The sequence below is a fragment of the Lycorma delicatula genome, chromosome 11 (genome assembly GCF_047948215.1).
Source record: "Lycorma delicatula isolate Av1 chromosome 11, ASM4794821v1, whole genome shotgun sequence".
Classification (NCBI taxonomy): Eukaryota; Metazoa; Arthropoda; class Insecta; order Hemiptera; family Fulgoridae; genus Lycorma; species Lycorma delicatula.
Genome location: NC_134465.1, coordinates 76,822,489 through 76,846,533, shown reverse-complemented (window position 1 = coordinate 76,846,533; position 24,045 = coordinate 76,822,489). Strand labels below are relative to the sequence as shown.

The window sequence follows — 24,045 nt, the reverse complement described above, 5'->3', positions numbered from 1 at the left end:
ATTTGTATACCATAAAAACAAACAGAAAACAGGCTGTTTTAATAACTAACTTCCCATAATTGCTACAGGTTTTTGTCAGATAAATTAAAAGTTATGAATAGTGCAGAAAGAATGAGGTTTAATAAGAGGCATAAAAGATAACTCTTTAATGCGATTCATGAGATATAACTCTTGAAAGACAAGCTTAGAGTAATGGAATTACAAGAACCGATCGGGTTGGTCTAGCGGTGAACGCGTCTTCCCAAATCAGCTGATTTGGAAGTAGAGAGCTCCAGAGTTCAAGTTTTAGTAAAGGCAGTTACTTTTATACGGATTTGAATACTAGATCGTGGATACCGGTGTTCTTTGGTGGTTGGGTTTCAATTAACCACACATCTCAGGAATGGTCAAACTGATACTGTACAAGACTACACTTCATACATATCATCCTCATTTATCCTCTGAAGTAATACCTGAACAATAATTCTTGGAGGCTAAACAAAAAAAAAAAAATGAGATGGAATTACAAGAGATGGTAACTTCTATTTATTTCTTAACAGATTTTTTTTAATTTGACAAAAATTTTTCTTTTCCAATTTCTGTAAATCTTTATATTCTAGATTAAATATTTTAGAAAAAATTTAGGTTTGTTAAAAAGTTAAAAAATTTTTAGTATCAATTATTATGGTAATAGCTCCATTTTTTCCAAGAGAACATGTATCCGTTATCCTTTAAATCTTTATTTGAGTGATTTTTACTTTTACTTCCTTGTACAAAGTAAAGGAAGTATTGTAATCACGAAAAATTTCAGATTTCAACAGAAATATCCATTTTGACCATCCCTGAATCCATTTTAACTAGTTTGTTGTCCAAAATCCAAAAAATTTGGATTTTGGACTTTTTATAAAGTGCAGTAATAAACCCACATTGAGAGCTTTTCAATGATATATCATAAGTGTACTTATTTTCATTGGTTCCAGAGTTGTATCCAAATAAAATTTGAATTAATGAAATATTTGGATCTTACAAAAGGAAGGCACATCGGTTCAAATCTGACTTCATCTCATTTTTTTTGTTTTTTTAACTTTTATTAATTTATTAAAAATTAACCTTTGATTGTAAAAAAAATTTACAGTAAATAATATCAACAATAAAAATAAGAAAAAATATCAGATGTTATTAATGAAATAAAATTTTATGTACTTTTCATTTAAAAAAAAATGTGTATATGTAATTAAATAGGCATACAAGGAACTCATGTAGTGTCCACATCAGATTTTTTGACCACATTTTGCTGTAGCATTGGTCTCATATGTTTTGGTTTTTCTCTGATAATAGGTTAAAACAGATTGTTTGTCAGTTTGTATCATTGATGATTGTAAAGATGCAGATGTACCATTGTTAGAGCTATCGATGATTAATTTGACATACAAACATGATATGATTAAGTGCGCTGGTTCTGCAAATTGTCAGTTGGCCAGTGATTACTATAACAGAATATTATCTGGTTGGGAACCATTCTTGGAACCTTGGAGGTAATATATATTATATAAATATATATTTTTTATTTTTATGTTATGTTTGCTGCTTTTTTTTTGTATTATCAGATGGAAAATTATTCATTATTTTCAAGAAAAACATTTGAAAGATCTTTTTAAAAAGTATACAATATACTGAGAGGTACGGTTTTATGGATAATGTTATCAGACTATGTTACAGAAATTTACAATTTCTTACTGTAGAAATAATCAGAATTTAATGGAGGTGGTATAATTTAATTGTAAAAATCAGTGTTCATTAAATATCCCTCTGCAATGAATTCCTTCACTTCACAGATGTTGGCTGGCCATGTTTCACAGATCTTGTCTTTCATTTATTCTCAAAGGAAAAAAATTTGGTGCTGAAAAGTCTAATGATTGGTTAGGCCAGTTGATATCACCATACTGCAAAATAAACCATCCAGGCTTCATTCCTCTTAATGTGAACACCTACCTTCAACAGCTATGTGAGCAGTTACTGCAGCTTGTTCACACCAAAGACTTTCATCTAACAAAATGTAATGAAGGAATTGATTTTGTGTCCGAAAATGAGAGTTCTGCTTATTTACAAAACAGTTCAGATGAAAATGGGCTTCATCAGACATAACAAGATAATCGAGGTCATTGGGATTTCTATTCATAAATACTAAAACCTCTTTGCAAATGCTAACTCTAGCTGCCTAATACCTCTCTCTTGCTCTCCCCCTCGTCCCCTATCTCTCACTCCCTGCATCACCCTCTCCCTCTCCCTCTCTCCACCACAAAAATTATGTAAATTTATGAAATTTTTTTGGTGGTGGTGGTGGTTGAATTTCATTAATTAGTTGCTGCAAAAAACCGAAAAAAATGACTTTTTGCTAAGCCAATATTTATTGCAAAATTAAAATTTTTACTATTTTTATTATTTAAAAAGTTAGCTCTTGGAATTCCAAATTCAATGAGTGGTTACACAAGAAAATTGGTTTATTCCATGCCAAGATATTGTCATTTGTTTATAAAATGACTCTTCAGGCAACTGTAAAGATTTTGGCTTTTAAGAACTTTTTCGTGTCCATTTCAAGTACAATCTATTTTTCAAGACTTGTACTTTCAAATAGTGAATAGTTGTAGACCAAAAATTAATGTAAAACTTGTTTAAATTTCAACAAATATAGAGCATGCTCAAATGGTAGTCATGGAAGGGAAAGCAGTTCGCGGTAGTTGAGCGCAAATAAAGTTGAATCCATTACTTCAAATCTGCAAACTTTGAAAAAATCACTTTACCTCTGTAAATTTTGGACAGATCAAGACCATTTATAGTCTTGACTTAGCTAGAGTCCACTATAGTCTTCATTAACTAGAAGTCTAGTTATTATTAAAAAATAATAACTATCCATGAAGTTAAGTTTAGTTGGCAAAAATAATTACAATTTCATTACCAGTTTTCACATATTTCAGATGTAGTTGGCTTTTATGTACTTACCACACACTCTTCATTTCTGTACATGAAAAAAACATGATAAATTTAAATAATAATCATTGTAATATGTTGTAACTCATGAATACGAATGCACTGTTTAACTATAATTCTGTCTGTGTAAAATCCATCTATGTAAACACAGACAGAATACTATTTATAAATACTCTTTGTGTATTTATTTATGTAATATCCGATCCAATTAATTTGCATTTTTTTCTGTTTAAAATAATAATTATCTAGTTATTATTAAAAAATAATAACTATCCATGAAGTTAAGTTTAGTTGGCAAAAATAATTACAATTTCATTACCAGTTTTCACATATTTCAGATGTAGTTGGCTTTTATGTACTTACCACACACTCTTCATTTCTGTACATGAAAAAAACATGATAAATTTAAATAATAATCATTGTAATATGTTGTAACTCATGAATACGAATGCACTGTTTAACTATAATTCTGTCTGTGTAAAATCCATCTATGTAAACACAGACAGAATACTATTTATAAATACTCTTTGTGTATTTATTTATGTAATATCCGATCCAATTAATTTGCATTGATTGATTCCATTAATATTATTGTTTTATATATATTCATAAATTTATATACGTAAGTAAACTATTATATATGTTCATAAATTTTGCTTCAAAAAAGTACATTAAATTTAAGACAATTTTTTAAAAACATTTTCATAAAAATGGTCTCGATTCATCCAAAATTTGCAGAAATAGAGCGATTTTTTCACACTTCACCAATTTGAAGTTACGAATTTAGCTTTAATTGCAAGCGACTTATGCGAACCACTTCCACCTCCACAACTACCGCATGAGCATGCTGTTATTTTTTGTCATTTTTTTCCAAGAAGTTTAAACAAGTTTTACATTAATTTTTGGTCTAAAACTTTTCAGCATTTGAAAGTACAGGTCTTCAAGAATAGATTGCACTACAATTTTCTTGTGTAACGACTCATTGAATTTGGAATTTCAAATCTTTTAAAACAATAAAAACTGTAAAAAAATTATTTTTGCAATAAATATTGGCTTAGCAAAAAAACAGCTATTTTTGATGTTTTTTTGGCATGTTTGCAGTAACTAATTAACAAAATTCAACATTTAAGGGCTTAACTTACAGGTACTGCAAATGCCCACATTTTTTTCACCTAGGAAGTTTACCTTGACCTACAAAATTGAAAAACTGATTTTCACCGCCTTTGAACAGCCGCCATTTTGTCCAGTCGCGTATAAACAAGTTATACTTACCCTAATTTACAATCCCCCATGTACTTCCCTAAACTCTGAATTTTCTTCAAAAATCAACCTTCGTTTTTCCCCATTGACTGAGCTATGCAATTTGACATATGCATTCCATAGACAGTTTAATTGTAATCCTGCAGTTGACAATAACATTCGTTGATGATATCAGTTTGAAACAACCAGATATCTGTGTAAAGAGAAGTTTTTGGGCTGTTCTTATTTGCTAAAATGAGCGTAACAGGAATTGCTCATTTGGATATACTGCATATGTGGCTCTTACCTCAATCGTAAGATGGACCAGAGAACTCCGTTTGACTACAAGATAGTATGCCCTCTCTGTACAGGAATGGTTAAATGAAATGGCAGTTTCCCTGACCGCTAGATCAGTAAACACTGACCCAATGAGCTTGTTGGTGATGGCGTCTAAGGTCACTGGGTCTGACCCCCCCATGTGATTTTTATGGACCTTTTGTATTTGCCTCCACTGCCTGAGCTACCTGAAGTAAGACACAGGATTAAAACAGCTGTTGTTTCCATTACTCCAGATATGCCTATTAAAGTATACAGATTCTCTTATCGGTTGGATATGTGCCACATGGCAAAAGGTGCTCATATTGAACACTTGCAGAGAGAAAACTGTAAACATTATTCTTTCAATTTATTTACGATTCATTACAGCAAGTCAAACTTAAGAGATATTAAGTAGCTTTAAAACCCCTATAATTAAAAATTATAAAGAATATAAAAGAAATATTCTTTTTTATATATCCTTTACGTGCCTTATCAAGTAGATCATCAACAAGGTGATGGTCCTCCATTATTTCCTTTCATTATTCTTCATTATCTTTTTGCCATATTTAAATGATTAAACAACATATATTATGTGCTATGCATACTTTATCACTATTTCCTGTCTTTTTAAAAACTAATTGAAAACATTTTTTCGTTTTATACAACATTTTAATACATAGTTTTTTTAAATACCTTTTTATCTCTTTCATTTAGAAAATTCCCAGGAATGCCAAACATAACCCCATTCAAGATACTATAAAGAGTTTTCATATGATGGCTACATTTAATCATTGCATAAAGTATTTTAATATATCAATGATTTGTTTCAGGTGTGAAGTGATATGGGAAAAAGGATGGAATACTTGTAATAATGTTTCAACAAATAGTAGTGTTGTTAATAATACTAATAATCAATTACAAGTACATACCGTATCTCAAGATTTATTAAATATTAATATAACATCAACAGTAATTGATCTTTTTAGATTAGTGAAAGAAAATTGGACTGACGATTATTATAACCTTAAAGAGAGGTAAATTATATTATATGTTAATTAAAATTTATATTACTATATTATATAGTATATACTATTAATAATATTATATATAATAAATAAATGTTAATATATATTGTTCCTCGAATATTAAAGTGACTGTTCCAGGATGCCTTAATATGTGGGCTATAAGTCTGCCTCTTCTTTTAACTATATTTTTCCAAATGCTTCTCTCTTCATCGATTTGTCACAACACCTCTTCATTTGCCACTTAATCCAGCCATCTGATTTTTAACATTCTCCTGTAGCACCACATTTCAAAAGTTTATAACTTTTCTTCTCAGGTACTTCAATCGTCCAAGTTTCATTTCCGTATAAAGCTACGCTCCAAACATATAATATCAAAAATCTTTTCCTGACATTTAAATTAATTTTTCATGTAAAAAAATTATATTACTGACAGAAGGATCGTTTTGCCTGTGCTATTCGGCATTTTATATCGCTCCTGCTTCGTCCATCTTTAGTAATTCTACTTCCCAAATAAAAAAATTCTTCTACCTCTTCCTATTTTTACATTCAGTGGTCCATCTTCGTTATTTATACTACATTTCATTACTTTCGTTTTGTTCATGTTTATTTTCATGCATTAGTTATTGCATAGGACTTCATCCATGCCGTTCATTGTTCCTTCTAAATCCTTTTTACTCTCAGCTAGAATTACTATATCATCATCAAATCGTAGCATCTTTATCTTTTCACCTTGTACTGTTACTCCAGATCTAAATTATTTTTTAACATCATTAACCGCTACTTCTATGTAAAAATTAAAAAGTAACGAGGATAGGGAACATCCTTCTTGGACTCCCTTTCTTATTACTGCTTCTTTCTTATGTTCTACAATTATTACTGTTGCTGTTTGGTTCCTGTAAATGTTAGTAATCATTTTTCTATCTCTGTATCTGAACCCTAATTTTTTTTAAATGCTGAACATTTTATTCCAGTCTACGTTATCGAATGCCTTTTCTAGGTCTATAACTGCCAAGTATGTTGGTTTATTTTTCTTTAATCTTCCTTTTACTATTAATCTGAGGTCTAAAATTTGCTTCTCTTGCCCCTATACTTTTCCTGAAATCAAATTATTCTTCTCCTAACACTTCTTCCACTCTCCTCTTAATTCTTTTGTATAGAATTCTAGTTAGGATTTTTGATGCATGGCTAGTTACGCTAATTGTTCTGTATTCTTCACATTTATCTGTTCCTGCTTTCTTTGGTATCATGACTATAACACTGTTTTTGAAGTCTGATGGAACTTCCCCTTTTTCATAAATATTACACACTAGTTTGTGTAATCTATCAATCGCTTCCTCACCTACACTGCACAGTAATTCTACAGGAATTCCATCTATTCCAGGAGCCTTTCTGCCTTTAAATCTTTCAATGCTCTCTTAAATTCAGATCTCAGTATTGTTTCTCCCCTTTCATCCTCTTCGACTTTCTCTTCTTCTTCTTCTTCTATAACACCATTTTCTAATTCATTTCCTCCATATAACTCTTCAATATATTCCACCCACCTATCGACTGCCTTTTGTATTATAAATGGGTGTACCATCTTTGTTTAACACATTAGATTTTAATTTATGTACCCCAAAATTTTTCTTAACTTTCCTGTATGCTCAGTATATTTTACCAATATTCATTTTTCTCCTTCCACTTCTGAACACTTTTCTTTAATCCACCCTTCTTTCACTAGTTTGCACTTCTTGTTTATAGTATTTCTTATTTTTCGATAGTTCCTTTTACTTTCTTTGTCACTAGCATTCTTATAATTTCTACATTCATCCATCAGCTGAAATATATCGTCTGAAATCCAAGGTTTTCTACCAGTTCTGTTTGTTCCACCTAAGTTTGCTTCTGCTGATTTAAGAATTTCCTTTTTAAAATTTTCCCATTCTTCTACATTTTCTACCTTATCTTTTTTACTCAGACCTCTTGCGATGTCCTCCTCAAAAATCTTCTTTACCTCCTCTTCCTCAAGCTTCTCTAAATTCCACCGATTCGTCTAACATCTTTTCTTCAGGTTTTTAAACCCCAATCTACAATTCATTATCACTAAATTATGCTAAATTATTGCTATCAATGTCTGCTCCAAGGTAAGTTTTGCAGTCGACGAGTTGATTTCTAAATCTTTGCTTAACCATGATATAATCTATCTGATACCTTGCAGTATCATCTGGCTTTTTCCATGAGTACATTTTTCTATTATGATTTTTAAACTGGGTGTTGGCAATTACTAAATTACGGCAATTACAGTTTTTGGACTTTCCCCGAATGCAGCTTTAGCCACATGACGGGAAAGTCGTACAACTGTGTTGTCAGATTGCTTTGTTTATTTTATTGCAATTTAATTTTTTGATAATTTATATCATCCTTACCTGGTTTAAATTTTTTTTTATGATAATATGTTATGTGTTTTACAGAACTGAATCTCATGGTGGTAAAAATGTAGCAAGTCCTCCTGGTTATAGAAGACGATCACCTTTTGTACCATTTGCTTTGCATAATGATACTGGATCACGGATTTGGTTTACAACAATCACAACATCCGATGAGAGGTATTTTATTATCTATAATCGATTTGCTTAGTTTTACTGTATTTCACCACATAATGATTGAGCATTTTCATAGCCTACATGAAAATAAGGATTTTTGAAAGAAAAAGGCTTTTTTTAATAATAAAAACAATTTATTTTCACGTATTTGTAGTAACATTAGATAATTATCGAACAACACATTTTATTCTACTAACATTTTTTTGATCAAAGATTTTTTACTGATCTGTATGTAATTTCTAGGCAGACAGGATGTCATTTTTTTCTAACCTGGATAAAAGCAAAAGAATTTCCTGTAATATGACATTTTATTGTTTTGGTTACAAGATGTTGAAATTAGTGTTATTATTTACGCATATAAAAATACACAGACTTACACTTAGTTATTTGTATTAAAACATTCTCTCTTGTCTGTACTACTGCTATCAGATGATTATGATGCTTCAGATGATACTTCAGCTTCAATAAAAGTATAGTTGCCGTTCCACAAAACATCATCCTTGTAGCCATCGAATGCATTTGAAATTCCAGTTTCTTTTAAAACTATTACATACACTTTCCATTTTTACGAGTCCCAGCTCTTCATTATCCAAGTACACCAGAGTTCTATTGAAGGATGCTTAATTTTAGTAGTTGGAGTGAATTGGTGGTCTCTGCTTCCAATCCAGTTTGCATAAAGGATGCATAAATTGTCTTTGAATGGCTTGTTCAGACACACATTTACGGGTTGAAGAATGGATGGAAGACCACCAGGATGGTTATTTATTCTGTGTTAGTTTCTCATTAGTTATTTTAATCCATCGTTGGTGTGAACTTGGGAAACTATCCATAACTAGAAGCACTGAACAATTTAACAACGAACCTGGTCTCATTCCAGACTAATTTGACCTACTTAATCATGGATTCAGTATCCATCTACCCCTTCATTTGTTTTTCAACAAGGATTCCCTGTGCCAATTTAAGACCCTTAGGTCAAACAAAATGTCTTTTGTTTGAAAATTATCTGGAGTGGTAATTTATTTCCTTCAGTCATTACAGCTAGCAGTACAGTACAGCGTAACCTTTCACTACCAGTTGTTCACACATTTACCATTGATGAATTCCTTATTGCGATGGATGTGTTACTTTTTTGTCTTCACTCATTTAACAGTTTTTATGTAGCTCTCCAAGATTCCATATATAGTCCCAGTTGTTTTATTTTGGTGAACCCGCTACATCCTACATCCCTAATAATTTGTTTTACATATTCCAACATTGCCTTCCTGCACAATTTTTCACAACTGCCTGTCCCTCCAATATCAAATCAACTATTCTAGGGTACCTTAAGATGTGGCCTATAAGTCTTTCTCTTCTTTTAGCTAATATTTTTCCAAATGCTTCTTTCTTCATCAATTTGCTGCAACATCTCTTCATTTGTCACTTTATCTACCCGTCTGATTTTTAACATTCACCTATAGCACCGCATTTCAAAAGCTTCTAATCTTTTCTTCTCAGGTATCTGATTGACCAAGTTTCACTTCCATATAAAGATACACTCCAAACATACACTTTCAAATATGTTTTCCTGATGTTTAAATTAATTTTTGATGTAATCAAATTATATTTCTGACTGAAAGCTCGTTTTATCTTAAAATTCTCCCATTCTTCTTCTATATTTTCTACTTTATCTTTTTACTAAGACCTCTTGCGATTTCCTCCTCAGAAATCTTTACCTCATCTTCCTCAAGCTTCTCTAAATTCCACCGATTCATCTGTTACCTTTTCTTCAGGTTTTTAACCCCAATCTACATTTCATTATTACTAAATTATGTTCGCTATTGATGTCTGCTCCTTTTTATTTTTTTTTTATGATTAACTTCCGAGACCACCATTAGGTATTGCTTCAGAGGATGAGATGAATGATTTACAGCATCTGTGAAAATGCCATGCCTGTTCGGCATTCGAACCCAGGACCTCCAGATGAAAGGTCCCACTTGCACCACGGAGGCCAACTAATGTCTGCTCCTGGATATGCTTTATAGTCAACGAGTTGATTTCTACGTCTTCGCTTAACCTGATATAATTTATCTGATACCTTGCAGTATTGCCCAGCTTTTTCCATGTCCATATTCTTCTATTGTGATTTTTAAACTGGGTGTTGACAATTACCTAAATTATACTTTGTGGAAAACTCAATAAGCAGGTACCCTCTTTCATTTCTTTTGCCCAGTCCGTATTCACCCACAATATTTCCTTCCTTGCCTTTTTTGATGCTTGCATTCCAATCAACAACTATTATTAAATTTTCATCCCCTTTTATGTGTTTATTGCTTCATTGATTTCTTCGTGTACATGCTCTACCTCATCATCATCATGATGACCACTTGTAGGCTTATAGATGATGTTAACAATTGTTGTCGGCTTAGGTTTTGATTTCATCCTGATTGCAATGATTCTATCGCTAAACATTTTGAAATACTCTACTCTCTTCCCTGTCTTATTGTTCATATGTGTTACATGCATGTTAAAACACAAGGGTCTGATCTGCATTACCTATCTGCGATAATTCATACAAAGTAGTTTGCCATTTGTGTAAAACAAAACGATGAAATTGTACAACTTTTTCTGTATAATCCTCTAGCAGTTTTTGGCAAATAGATGTTTGTTTCTTCACAAATAAGTTGTGCCGCTGCATAAATCTATGTGCTCAACCACTAACTACTTCCTTAGAATAATTCTTCAGAAATGATTTTACTTCTTGCACTTTGTGAACCTTACTAAAAATTAAAAATTAAAAATTTCCTACCTCAGGATAATTGCCAAATTTAGCCCCCCTGAAAGCATGGTGAGAAATATTTGTGTTTTTTATTTGTCCTTTTTTTTGCCATCCTCTCACCAACTTTTCACTTACAAAAAATGATCGTTTAGCCACTCTGTTACCATATTGTTCAGCATAATCAACAACTGTTAATTTTAAACCACCGGTATAACTATTGTATTTCTCTATTTTGAAAGTTACAGTGGTAGTTATACGATCACAGAACAAAACATTAAATACACTATTATGAAAGAGGCAGAGACGGGTTGTTTATGGCACAATGCATACTGAGAAACTGACAAATGTTCAGTAATAAATGGTTGTGGGCATCTATGCCAGTTCCTTATATTTTCTGTTAATTGACAGAACGAGAGAGTTAGAGAAAGTTATGGCAACTGCTTGGTACAACTGTCAGACCAACAGCATTACCAGTTTTCATTTTACAATTCTGAGAAAACCCATGTAATAGATAATCTAAACTAAAGTACAATAGTTTGCAACAGAAATTTTTAATACCATTTTTCAAACCTAAAGATTAGGATGTGACCAATATGCAGTGAAATATTGTATTTACTTTTTCATTCACTTTTCTTTATTTTTTCCTTTTCATCCATTACAAGATGTCAGGCCTGCAATAACAAACTGTTTTTTTTTCATCACAAAAATTATGTCTGCTTTATTTTCTTTGGGAAATGATTTTTTGTAGTATTATAAAAACTTCAAAAGTGGAGGATAAACTGTTTAATAAAAAGGGTTAAAAATAGTAAGAAATAAAGAGCAGAATAAGTTTTATTAGTTATGCAGGAGGAGATAGTACTTTTGCAATCAAAACTGGTTGCAGCTTGTATGTTTTTAATCTCAATTTTCTCTTTATTTTAAACTATGAATGACATTTTCCTTTTTAAATTGTTTTACTTGGATACTCCTTTACCAAATTTTCAGTGATATAACAGTTACAATGATAATTTATGTTATAGACTTACATAAATATTTTTAGGTTATTGTAGTTCCATTTATAATCACTGACAACTAGGCGTATGGATGTTATAAATTTTTTTTTTCTTCTATAAAAGCTGAGAAATCCTGGTTGCATTTCCCTCAGGCAATGTCATTAGTTGTCTTTTTTCTCTGATTCAAAAGAAAGTTTAATTGAGTTTGTTGAAAGAGTTGCTCATGATCAACAGCAGTAGGAAGTAAAATCCAGTAAGTGTGTATGTGTGCACTGTTCTCAACATATGAAGGTCATTGAATGATTAAACAGACAAATAGCTGTACCACAAAAATGGTTTATTAAATAAATACAATTTTTTTGTCTATTTTTCCACTTAATCCCCACCAACTTTTTTGCACGTGTCCCATTTTTTTTATGAGTTCCCCTCGGTGAAGATCTCTGAAAGATGAAGATCTCTGACCTTGATCTCAAAGCCAGTTTTGTACTTTTTTCTTTACCTCTTCATTGTCATTGAACTTGATGCCACGCAAAGCTTCATTCATCGAATCATACAGATAAAAATCCAAAGGGGCAAGGTCTGGGCTGTAAGGCAGATGAGGTAGGAACTCCCAACCCACTTGGGCAATAGTTTCCAGCGTCAGTTGTGCTGTATGAGGTCAAGCATTGTCTTGAAGAAGAAGAATTACGCCTTTACCCTGCCGTCCCAGAAATTTCCTCTTCAACATGGGCTTGACTTTGTTCTCAATCATAGATGAGTAGTATAGGCTTTTGGTAGAGCATTGCTCCTCCAAATAATCACAGAAAATCGTACCATGGGCACTCCAAAAGATGATTAACATGACCTTACCAGTTGATGGTTGAATTTTGAATTTCTTATGGACAGGCAATTCAGGGTGCTTCTACTGCATGTTTTGATGCTTGGACTCCGGCTCAAAATGATGCATCCAAGTTTCATCACAGGTTAAAATTCTGTACAAAAATGCAAAATGCAAAATCTTGTGGTTTTGTGATGACAGTAAGCTCTCTAGGAGGAACCCAACTTGCACAAGTCTTACAGTTGTTCAGTTTGTTTTGAATGATGGAATGAGTTGTACCAACACTTACTCAACATTTTTTAGCAGTTTCTTCAGCTGTAAGTAATCGGTCTTTTTTGATAAGTGAATCAATACGAGAATCTAACATCAAGGTTGACACTGTTACCAGACGCCCGGAGCGGTGCTTTACATATATATGAGATAAAAATAAGACATTTCTCTCCTTTGCCGAATCCATAAATTTAATTATTTATTTATTAATATAGTTTTTATTTCTTTTTTGTTAACAGCGTTAAATTTTATCAAGATATGAGCATTCCTACAAAGAATAGTACATGGCAACTAGTTGAACCCGGGGATACTGTACCATTCTCTTTTGAAGAAAGAGGTATAAGAATGTTTAAATTGTTAAAAGTTTGTTTGTTTTTTTAAGTTTTAGTTTTTGTAATTGTTGAACGTTTTTAATGATGATTATATGATCATTTCATGCGATTTCATTATACATCCAAAAAGTCTTGAAACTATTTTAAATGAAATTAGCAAATATTTAAGTGAAAATAGTTAGGTTTTAAATATTTACAAAAATTTGACTTCAAGCAATAAATACTTGACTTGATTACCTGCTGTATTTATTAGTAATAAAATTATACCCTCAACTGCTAAATTTCTGGAATAAAGGTTCTTGGTAATAGTACATTGAAAGATCCTTATACTGAAATGGAGGTAGTAATTAAAAAAGTGTATTGTTTATTTTAAAAAATGTGAGATTTAAAGTCTTTAATAATACTACTTCCTACATATTATTGCCTATTTCTCTGTTCTTATACCCATTTATGAATGTAGTGCAGTCTTTTGCTAATAAGGATAGTCACTTATTCTTAAAAAATAACATTCTCTGATCAATATTTCTACCAAACCAGATTATGGAAGACAAAAACTGTTAGGTTTTCATGCAACTCAACATATTTTTTCTTATGAGAGAGCATCATATTACACTTCAGTTGCTGTTTTTAATAAATTACCAAACTGTTTAAAAAATGTCCCTCCCAATTTACTTAAAATACCATCAAAGGATTTTCTTTTACAGGAACTTTTGTTGATGAATTTTTAAATAGTATTGTTAATAAATTTTTTTTTAAATATCCTCAATTTTCTGCATCTCAATTCAAAGCGTACATAAAAATATGCTCAAATGATTTCCATTTATGCCTTCTAAAGTGTGATTCATTTTGTATTTCTTTTTTTAATATTTATTATATGTATTTATCTATAAATTATTTCTTGTGTTTATTTTTTAAATAAGTAATATGATATTTAAACACATATTATTTAACTTATAATTAATTGTGTATTATGTATTAATTAATTGTGTATTAATTATGTATGGTTACATTTAATCCATCTAGGCAAATTTTGAGGCAGTTCCACGCATATCCTGCCATTCCTGATATAATGTATAATGTATATGTATCAGAGTAAGTGATATATAATTTTTTATTTATTTACATATATTCTTCATTCTTTTTAGAGTGAGGACACAATTGTAAGTTGCTGGAGTGATTGTTTTTAATGCAAAAAGATACATTATATCTTTGACTTAAGCTGGGAGGGAGGAATCATGTAATGGATTTTTAACATTGTTGAATATGTTCATTAGATATTCAGTGAAGTAGGTAAAAAATAGAAGTGGTAATTATTTAGAAAGATGATGTGCATTCAAAAGTCACTTCAGTTAGAATAGAGTATAGAGTATATAAAAAATACTCAATCCAAGCATCAAATGCAGAGAAATTAAATATTTTAAATTACTGTACAAAATAAATTTATTCTCGATCAGTTACTGTATTTATAATGCAAACTAATTAGTGTTTCATTATGTAACATAATATTTTCATTTACACTGAAATATTTAAAACTAGTAATATCTTGTTGTTCCTTAACCTTTGTTAAAACTGTGTTCTCTCCTCATCGATTACTTACTCTAATTGAATATGTGCTTAATGATCAATAATTTATGCATAAAGAACATCATTATTTTTACGATTGCAAAACAAAACATTTTCAGCAGGAAATTTTATTTGTGGAACAATTAACATCAATAATTGAACTCTATTATGTTTTAAACAATTAGTATTTGTATTAATCGATATTAAAAATTAATGTATTTTCGATTAATTAACAGGTTTACTTAGTAGACTCGTTATTAAAATATTATAACAGCTTATATTGTAGGGTATAATTGAAATGAAAAATAATATATGCATAATTCACATTAAATAACTTTAGAATGATTTTTTTTTTAAATTACCAAGGGGCGATTTATTTTTTATTTTTTGAATTACTTCTAATGGGTTAAACTATCATATCCAACAAAAAAATGAAGGGTTTTATGTTAGTCGAATTAAAAAGTGGTTCAAGCCAACCGTAATACATTAAGAAAAAGTAATAATTTCCACCATTATTATTACAACATCAAGATGGTGAAATTAAAAAACTACGATAGAGCGACACTTTTTTTTACTTACTAGTGTTTTATTTGATGACCATAACAACATATGCAAAGATTATTGACTTTTGAATGCGTGTCATCTTTCTAAGTAATTACCAAAAAAGATGCCTTAAAAAGAATAATCACATAGCTATCAGACATGATGATGATTCAGATTATATTGAACTGCAGCGATTGATTGTATATGAAAAGGAGACAATGGGTTTTAAATTGATTTACTTTACTCAATTGAGGAATCTATAAATTGCAATTAAGTTTTGTAAAAATTGTCATATTAAAAAAATGTTTTCTTGTTGTATGTGGGATATTAATATGTGAATGACATTACATTCTTCTTAGTAATGTTGATAATTACTTATTAATATAAATTATATGCTTTTACAGGAAAACAAAGGCATAGAAATACACATAAATTAAAAACTCATAAAGTTAGTTTATGTGTTGATGGCTGGAGACCTATTCAACCTGTATCTGTTGATAGAGTAGGAGTATATTTCAGGCAAGCTTCACCTGATTTTAAATCAGCCGTAAGTATACTATTGTCTTTACAGTTCTGATTAATAATTTTATTCCTGTAGCTGTCATATGTGACTCCTTGTATGTAAACAGTTGGATGGTAGAGGATGTCTGTGGATTAACCTGATCCTGCTACGGTAACAGTTTGAATTGATTTGTTTTTTCAGTTGGAACTGATCTCTTCTTATTTAATGATCATCTGAAATAACATAGAGATGTTATTATCAGAATAACATATAGTATTATTTATTTTATAAAAACATATGGTAAAATTAAAATATTTACAAGCAATCATTTACATCTGCTATGGTCTCCTTTGTTGAACAGTACTCTTTGTATCCTTAACTATGAAGGCAGCATAAGCCTTGATTATAAGATCAACTGCATTTAGTTAATTTGTTTTTTAGACAACAGTTTCCTGTAATTAACTAATCATTTATCTTAATGTCCTGTGGTTTCTATTTTTCATATTACTATTATTATTACTCAGCTATCTTTAAATAGATTAATTCTTATTGCAATCATTAATTTTGTGATTTATACATGTCATTCTAATGTCAATCTCTATGTCAATCATAACCTGTTGATGTTTTGTTAAACTACTAAAAATTTTGAATTGACACATCGCTCAACATTTAAACTTAGCATTATTCTGGTACAGAATAGAAAATACAGCTGCACCGAATGATGACTCACAATCAACTGAATAATACAAGAATGATATGGATGTTTGCATTGCAGGTTCAGACATATCCAAGATCTCTTAAAAGAGCCTACTGTTGATACTCATTGCTTTCTCTAGTAGATAAAAACACAGTCTCATTATTTAATAGACACACCTTGTATAACATCTGTATACCTGCCATTCCAGCCATATCAGTAACCCAGATGTATTCGATTACTGCTTGATCAAGTTGATTCCTTGTAATTTGATTGTTCTCCATCCTGCTTCAACATTTTTCTGTTATTCCTGTTACATGCCATGAGTCACTAATTCATTTTTGTTATCAGTTCTTTGATGCCTTTTTTTATTATTTTTGTTTATTTTATTGGACTGATAATTTTTGACATTTTGTCTCTTGAATTTAAGAAAAAATATTTTTCTTTTAATATAAATATATTAGAAAAATCATTTATTTTATGTTTTAGAATGTTGATTTACCACCGGCACGAGTTGTATTAGAAGTTATGCTGGAAGGTTCTGCTAGAAAACTCGTCACTGTTAGATCTGCTTTACAAGTTACTAATAGTTTAACTGACTCGTTAGAATTGAAGCTTGATAATACTGAATTACAATCAGGACGTGAGTAATTCATTCACATACTAGATTTTATTAAAAATATTTTATCTTGCAATAGAATATGTCAGCTCAGAACTAGAAGAACATTACAGAAGACCAAATAGAAAAAATGTTGACGTACATATTTATGTTTCTTTAGCCGTATGATTCTATACACCCATAAATATCACTTGGTAATCATAAATCATTATTTCTATTAAAAATTAAAAGTAATATTTTAAAAATATCTTATTTGCCTGATTATAGATCAAGGCTTTTTCCAATATTTTCTCCCATAAATGGGGGATCAACTTATGTACATTTGAATTCAACTGGGCTTTTTAGTTGCTTTATAATTTATCTTTGTTTCTATATTCATGTTGGGGACTTATTACAGTTAATATGATAATAAAACTACCTTCAGTTTAATAACAGATGCGTAGATACAATATTCTCCTTTAGAAAACATAGAACATCTTTTAAATCAACTGCATTATTCAGTCATTTTTATAAAACATATGGAACATCTTTTAAATAACTGTCTTGTACATTAATTTAAGGTGTTTCAGGGAAAAACTTTATCTGAGCATGAGCTAGCTGTCATTCTAAACAAATCTTTTCAGAGAATGTTGTCGGGAGAACAAAGAATGTTAGTTTTCATGCCACTGGGTATGGTACTGGTGTTTAGATTAGATTTCAATACCCATCGGGTTGGTCTAGTGGTGAATGCGAACGTGTCTTCCCAAATCAGCTGATTTGGAAGTCGAGAGTTCCACCATTCAAGTCCTAGTAAAGCCAGTTATTTTTACGCGGACTTGAATACTAGATCGTGGATACCGGTGTTCCTTGGTGGTTGGGCTTCAATTAACCACACATCTCAGGATTGGTCGAACTGAGAATGTACAAGACTACACTTCATTTACACTCATACATATGATCCTCATTCATCCTCTGAAATATTATCTGAACAGTAGTTATCGGAGGCTAAACAGGAAAAAGAAAAAAGATTCGATTTCAAAAGATTTTTTATTTGTAATGTATTCAAAGGATATGTGTAATTTTAATAATGTTACTTACTATATACGGGCAACAAAGATCCTTCAAATCAATCCAAACACTGGTCCACATCTATGTTTTGCTAACACTCAGTATTCCTGTTGGTAATACCTAAAGTACCTTAATGTCAAGTAAATGTTATCTCGGATTCAAGCTTTTATAATATCTTTCATCTTAAGTTAAAATACTCTGTAGTCAATTTAAAAATGGTTTTATATTTATTTATTCATGTTGGTACTTTGAAGCTGATACCAATTACTGTCAGTTTTTTTTTCTCTCTGAATAGATGGTAATTTTATTATTGTTTTAATTTGATGACAAAATGATGTAGAAAATTAAAAATATTGTAATAAAAAATATTAATTTTATCAAAATTATAAACTACATCTAACTGTACAATAGGTTCAGACGAAAGCCATCAATTATATTACGAAAATGATCAATATGAACTTGAACTGTGATAATATGTATATCGACAATATATGTATATTCTAACAATATTTGGATAAAGTTTTACAGATTTGATGATATTTAAAAACAGGATTAGCTTGTGTCTTAGATAAATTGACGTGAAAACAGCAAAATTGTTCTAGAGAAAATATTGGTAATTAATAATCATCACAAATATTTTTTTTATCGGTTTATAAAAAATTCATTAAATATTTCCTATGCATTTGAAAATGCTTATTAATTTTCTTCTCTTTGTTACAGCTCCATTACATCTAATTGTTGATCCAGGAACAACATTATCCATACCATTAGCATATGCTATGTCACAAATTTTTGTTCGGCCTTTAGAGAAGTCTGTTCAGCCATCACATTATCATGCATTCTGCAGTCGACCATTGTCTTGGAAGCATGTTTCACAACCTGGAGGCATAAGACAGGAAATGCGGCAATGCCATAGTAATCGTGGTCTTAACTATAGGTAATTAATTATCTTTATTTACTTTTTTGTGATATATCTCATATTAGATTTTTTTTTTTTTTGAGAGTGTTTGGTTATTACTAATATTTCAAAAATGAAACCGCATATTTAATATAGAAGCAAGTTAGGAAAGACAGGAAGATGATGCGAAGAATACAAAAGTCAGACTACAATTTGGATTATTTTAAAGAATATGGAAAATAAAACTTAGGTGGTTTAGACATGTAAAGAGAAAATGAAAGAAACTGTGGTATTGAAAATGTTGTATCGGAAATTTAATTAAAAGCATCCAAAATGTAGCCCCAGCTGATATTACTTGAATAAAGTTAAGGAAGACATTAAGAGTAGTATGGAAGCAAAAAATTATAGGTTTTGGTGTCTGTGATAGATTGCCTACTAAAGAATATTTGATAAAGGAGTGACAGTATGTACTATGTCATTTAGGATTTGATGAAGTAGATTATAAAATACAAGTATCTCACAAATAAACAGGAAGTTTTCAGGACATGTTCTAAAAGTTAAAATAAAATAAACAGTAAAAGAGAAAATTTTGAACAATTAATGTAATACGTTTTTATTTATTTAGTTTTAATGATTTATTATTCCCAGATATTTTATAATACTGAAATCATTCTTGATTCAATTTAAAATTGTAGTACATTATTCTGATTTGTTTTAGTTGTTTTGTTTTTAATAAAACTCAAATTTCATAGGTTCTTCTTCTTGATCAGCTGATGTTACCTACCTTGATTTTCTCAGAATTAAATTCTCTACAAATTTTGTTGCAAAATTTTATTTGTTTGCTAGTCACAGGAAGGACAGGTAGAAGGGAAAAATTGTGTAGGCAGGCCACGTTTGGAATATGTAAAACAAATTGTTAGGGATGTAGGATGTAGAGGGTATACTGAAATGAAACGACTACCACTAGATAGGGAATCTTGGAGAGCTGCATCAAACCAGTCAAATGACTGAAGACAAAAAAAAAGTCACAGGAATTTAAAGAATTAAACTTATTTTAACTTAAATTAGAACGATTAAAACTTGAGTTCATCGATTACTTTCAAAATTTCATTAAAATAGTGAAAAAATTTATCAGTGAAGATGTACTAGGTAAAAAAATATATGGAGTGGAGAGATTAAATAAAACTACAATTGGAGTTAATTCAACTAGTTCAACTATTTGCTGTAATAAAAAGACTTATAATAATGGAAAGAATATGAAAATCTCTGGCAAAGAGTAGCATGTCAGCTTTTCATCTAGACGGTCCCGATGATTTGATTACCAGCCATGCACAACATTGTTTTATATGCTACAGAATTTTCATTTTAAATTTTCACACACCTGCTTAAAACTTATGTTATGATGCAACTGCATGAGAAAGATTATATTTGTCGAGTCATATAATAAAAGATATTTGAAGTAAAAACCAGGTGCTAGAGATGGTTAAAAGTGTTATTCCTATTCACAAAAACACAGCAGAAGAAAAACTGCAGAAACTTGTACATTGTCAAATTTATCTAGTTATTTATTTTCATAATACTGTAAATGTTAATATTTATTACTTTTTTCTTTTTTTTTTAGGTTTTGTGTTATTACAAAGCGTGAGAATTATCCATATGATAGGCCTCCACCAGTTGCTCCTCCTTTACATAATGTATGGGTTCAACCGGCTCACACAATTAAATTAATAAGCCCATTAACACTTGTTAATTTATTACCACATGAGTTATATTATAGGGTAAGAGATATTGTGAGAGGACGTATTGGTCCTGGTCAACAAACTGCTGTACAACAGGTATACATTTTTTCTTTTTTATGTATAATGTTAATTTTTATTTTTATATTTTTATTAATTTAAAGTTCAATAAACTTACGAATGAGAAAACTGAACCAAAATTTAAAAAATTTATCTCAAACTTTCTTAATTTTCATTCACCTTTATCTTTATTTATAAGGATAGAATGTTTATGTGTAGGTTTTTCTATACTGATGATATGGTTCTCTTAGGAACCACTGAATCATTCTGAATGCCATTGTATTTACTGAGATTTGAAGATAGTTTTAAGCAAAAATTTATCCAAATAAGTAATATATCATTATATGACTGGTAAAGCTTTAAGCAAACATATATTTAATTAAAGCTAATATTTTACTGGAATTAATCGTTTTAAAATTCATATTATTTCTCTCTGCTATTAAATTATATTTTAAATTCTGCAATATAGACTAGTTAGTACAGAATATCAAGATAAGATGTATCTTACCTTAATTTTATCATGAAAGTACTTTCGCGAAATCCCAACTCCATAGGGGTTGTGATGCTTCTGGATGCCACACCCTCCCCATTTCTAGCCCTGATGGGCTTTAATGGGAATCCCACGTCCTCAGTCATGATGACCATTATGGATAAATTGAAATGCATATTAAACAAGCTGACAACACAGTTGTAGACTTTTCTGTCACCAGCTTTTTTTTTATGCACAGCTTACACATGTACACACAACTTAATTAAAAATATTTATCATTTTATTGGAATATAATATTTTTTTGTTTATTTAATTCAATGATTCTAACTAAGCGAGTGCGCATAACGTATTTCATTCATGCGGGTGTCGTGGTACTAGCAGCCACTTTAAATACTTTTTTATACTTTAAGCATTACTCATTTATTTAATTCTACCACTTATAGTCAACTCTTCAATGTAGTCATGAAGGTTCTACTTCCTGTAATCACACGTCTTAACCGGTTTCCTTTTCTTTTGTTTATTTCCCGCACGCATGGCTTTTCTTCTTTAATCTTGTTCATTACTTCCTTGCGCCTCACTTTATGCATCCATCTTACTTTATCCATTCTTCTCCATATCCACATCTCAAAAATCTGCTCCCCTTCCTCATCATCCATACTTCACTTCCACATAACAAGATATTACGTATGTAGCATTTGGCTAACTTTTTCTTTAACTAGATGTAGTGTAGTATGAACCTCTCTCTTCCTTTGTGGTAAAATGTTTTTTTTATTTAAACCCTCATTTAAATTTGAATTTTAATTAAACAAATTTCAACCATTGCATCAAAGTAAATTGAATATAATTTTCATAGAATTCTTTTTATTTTTAAATTTAAAATGGAAATTTGTGCCATCATCTTGTAAGGACAGTTTTTTGTAATCTGTGTGCTACTGTAAATGAATTTAAATGAAAGATTTCAGGAGAGCAAGAATTAAAACTAATAAAATTTTAGATAATATATTTTCATTCACTTATTAAGCTAAATTCAGGAAATAGAGTTCATGAAACAGTTGTTCTGCATAATAATGCCCTGTTTTAGTTGTCTTGATCTAACTTTTTTATCAATCGTACAAATATATTTTTAATTAATTAGTTTGGCATTCTGATTAGTCTCAGTTATATAGTCATGATTAATGAGAATTAATATTTTATTGTCAATTTAAATTAAATAATATCAGATTTTTTTTCTTTTGTTTATTAGGTGGACACTGAAGAACCTGTAGAAATATTATTTCATATAGATAATTTTCCTGGTCTTGGCTCATTGTTATTACCTGGCAGGTCTACTAACTTTACAACTAGATTAAGATTACAAGACCAGTCTGGCAGAAGATTACATCTTCAAGCTGCTGTAACAAACAGTACATCTCATGGACTTAAAGTATGTTTACCTATTTATGTATATTTATTTGATAATTTATATCATCGAATATGTAATCTACGTATTTAATTGATTTGTTAATTATCTGTAATGTATGGATGTTCTATGCTGAATTTAAATAGTGTACATAACAAACTGTGTCATAGAAGAAATGGATACATATGTTGTTTTATACTTTCTTTTGTAGTCGTTCTTACAGCTTTGATAGATCTAAAGCATCTAAGGTTCAAGAGGGACTGATCACGAATCTCATCCACTGAATATAGTGATATTCATACTGTTTAGCTAGCTCCTACAGTAAACAGAATGAGTATCATCTATATTTCAGTGGACTTTGGCATATTGATGTGCAACCATATCTTGGTGAACAAAGCTACAGGAAACCAGTTCATTCCTCATTTTTCCTTGTACATCTGGCTTGGAATACTTATTACTCTTGAATGTAATTTTGGGAAGTGATTTGTGACTCGTGTCAAGTTGATTACAACTGTTATAATTTTGTTTTTAACAAAATGAATTTGTTCTTATCTCCAATGTGAGCTTGTGCATGATTTTTTTTTACTTCAGAACCATATAAATAGTAAAAATAAAAGAAATCTTCAGTCAAAATGTGTTGCCTCCATTATAACAGTGAGAGGTAGTAACTGCTATTTTGAATAGTTGGTTTAAAATAAAATTGAATTAATGTTTCATGTTCCATAACCAAATGACTTGTTCTCCCAACTCCTGTAATTTCTCTCATCACTTACTGGTTTACTTGTTTCGTCACTTGAGATTGGCTTTTACAATGATTGAATCCCTCACAAACCCCTTGTAGAAAAAATGATGTTAAATTTTGTGATTTGAGTACCACATAAATGTATATCATAACTTTCACATCTTATCCAGTGTTGTGGCAAATTATAGTTTTGGATCAGTATTAGCCAGTCTTTGTTGCTAATGAGTGATTTAACAGATGAAGTTAACAGTTAAGAACTGTTAAATTCAAACTACTTCAGCATTTTGATGCAGAAATGAAAACATATTTTTTTATAACTGATACTGAGAGTTTGCACCAACTGAAGTTTGTAAGGTCTAATCTTTAGTCTTAAAAAAAATTTGGCTAACTGTTGGTTGCAAGATGCTGAGTTGTGAACTTACACATGTAATTTGTGGGAGCTATTCATATAGGCTAAT

At 30.4% G+C, this 24,045-nt stretch overlaps 1 protein-coding gene across 1 annotated transcript in view; it reads left to right on the top strand.

Annotated features, from left to right (window-relative positions):
- Vps13D (vacuolar protein sorting 13D) overlaps positions 1-24,045 on the top strand; it is a 250,013-nt gene that overhangs the window by 163,665 nt on the left and 62,303 nt on the right. The window contains exons 43-51 of the mRNA XM_075378066.1: positions 1,318-1,514; positions 5,355-5,558; positions 7,997-8,131; positions 13,202-13,299; positions 15,805-15,947; positions 17,086-17,239; positions 18,983-19,199; positions 20,782-20,995; positions 22,690-22,869. Coding sequence (XP_075234181.1) covers positions 1,318-1,514; positions 5,355-5,558; positions 7,997-8,131; positions 13,202-13,299; positions 15,805-15,947; positions 17,086-17,239; positions 18,983-19,199; positions 20,782-20,995; positions 22,690-22,869 — 1,542 coding nt within the window. The remainder of the gene's footprint in view (positions 1-1,317; positions 1,515-5,354; positions 5,559-7,996; positions 8,132-13,201; positions 13,300-15,804; positions 15,948-17,085; positions 17,240-18,982; positions 19,200-20,781; positions 20,996-22,689; positions 22,870-24,045) is intronic.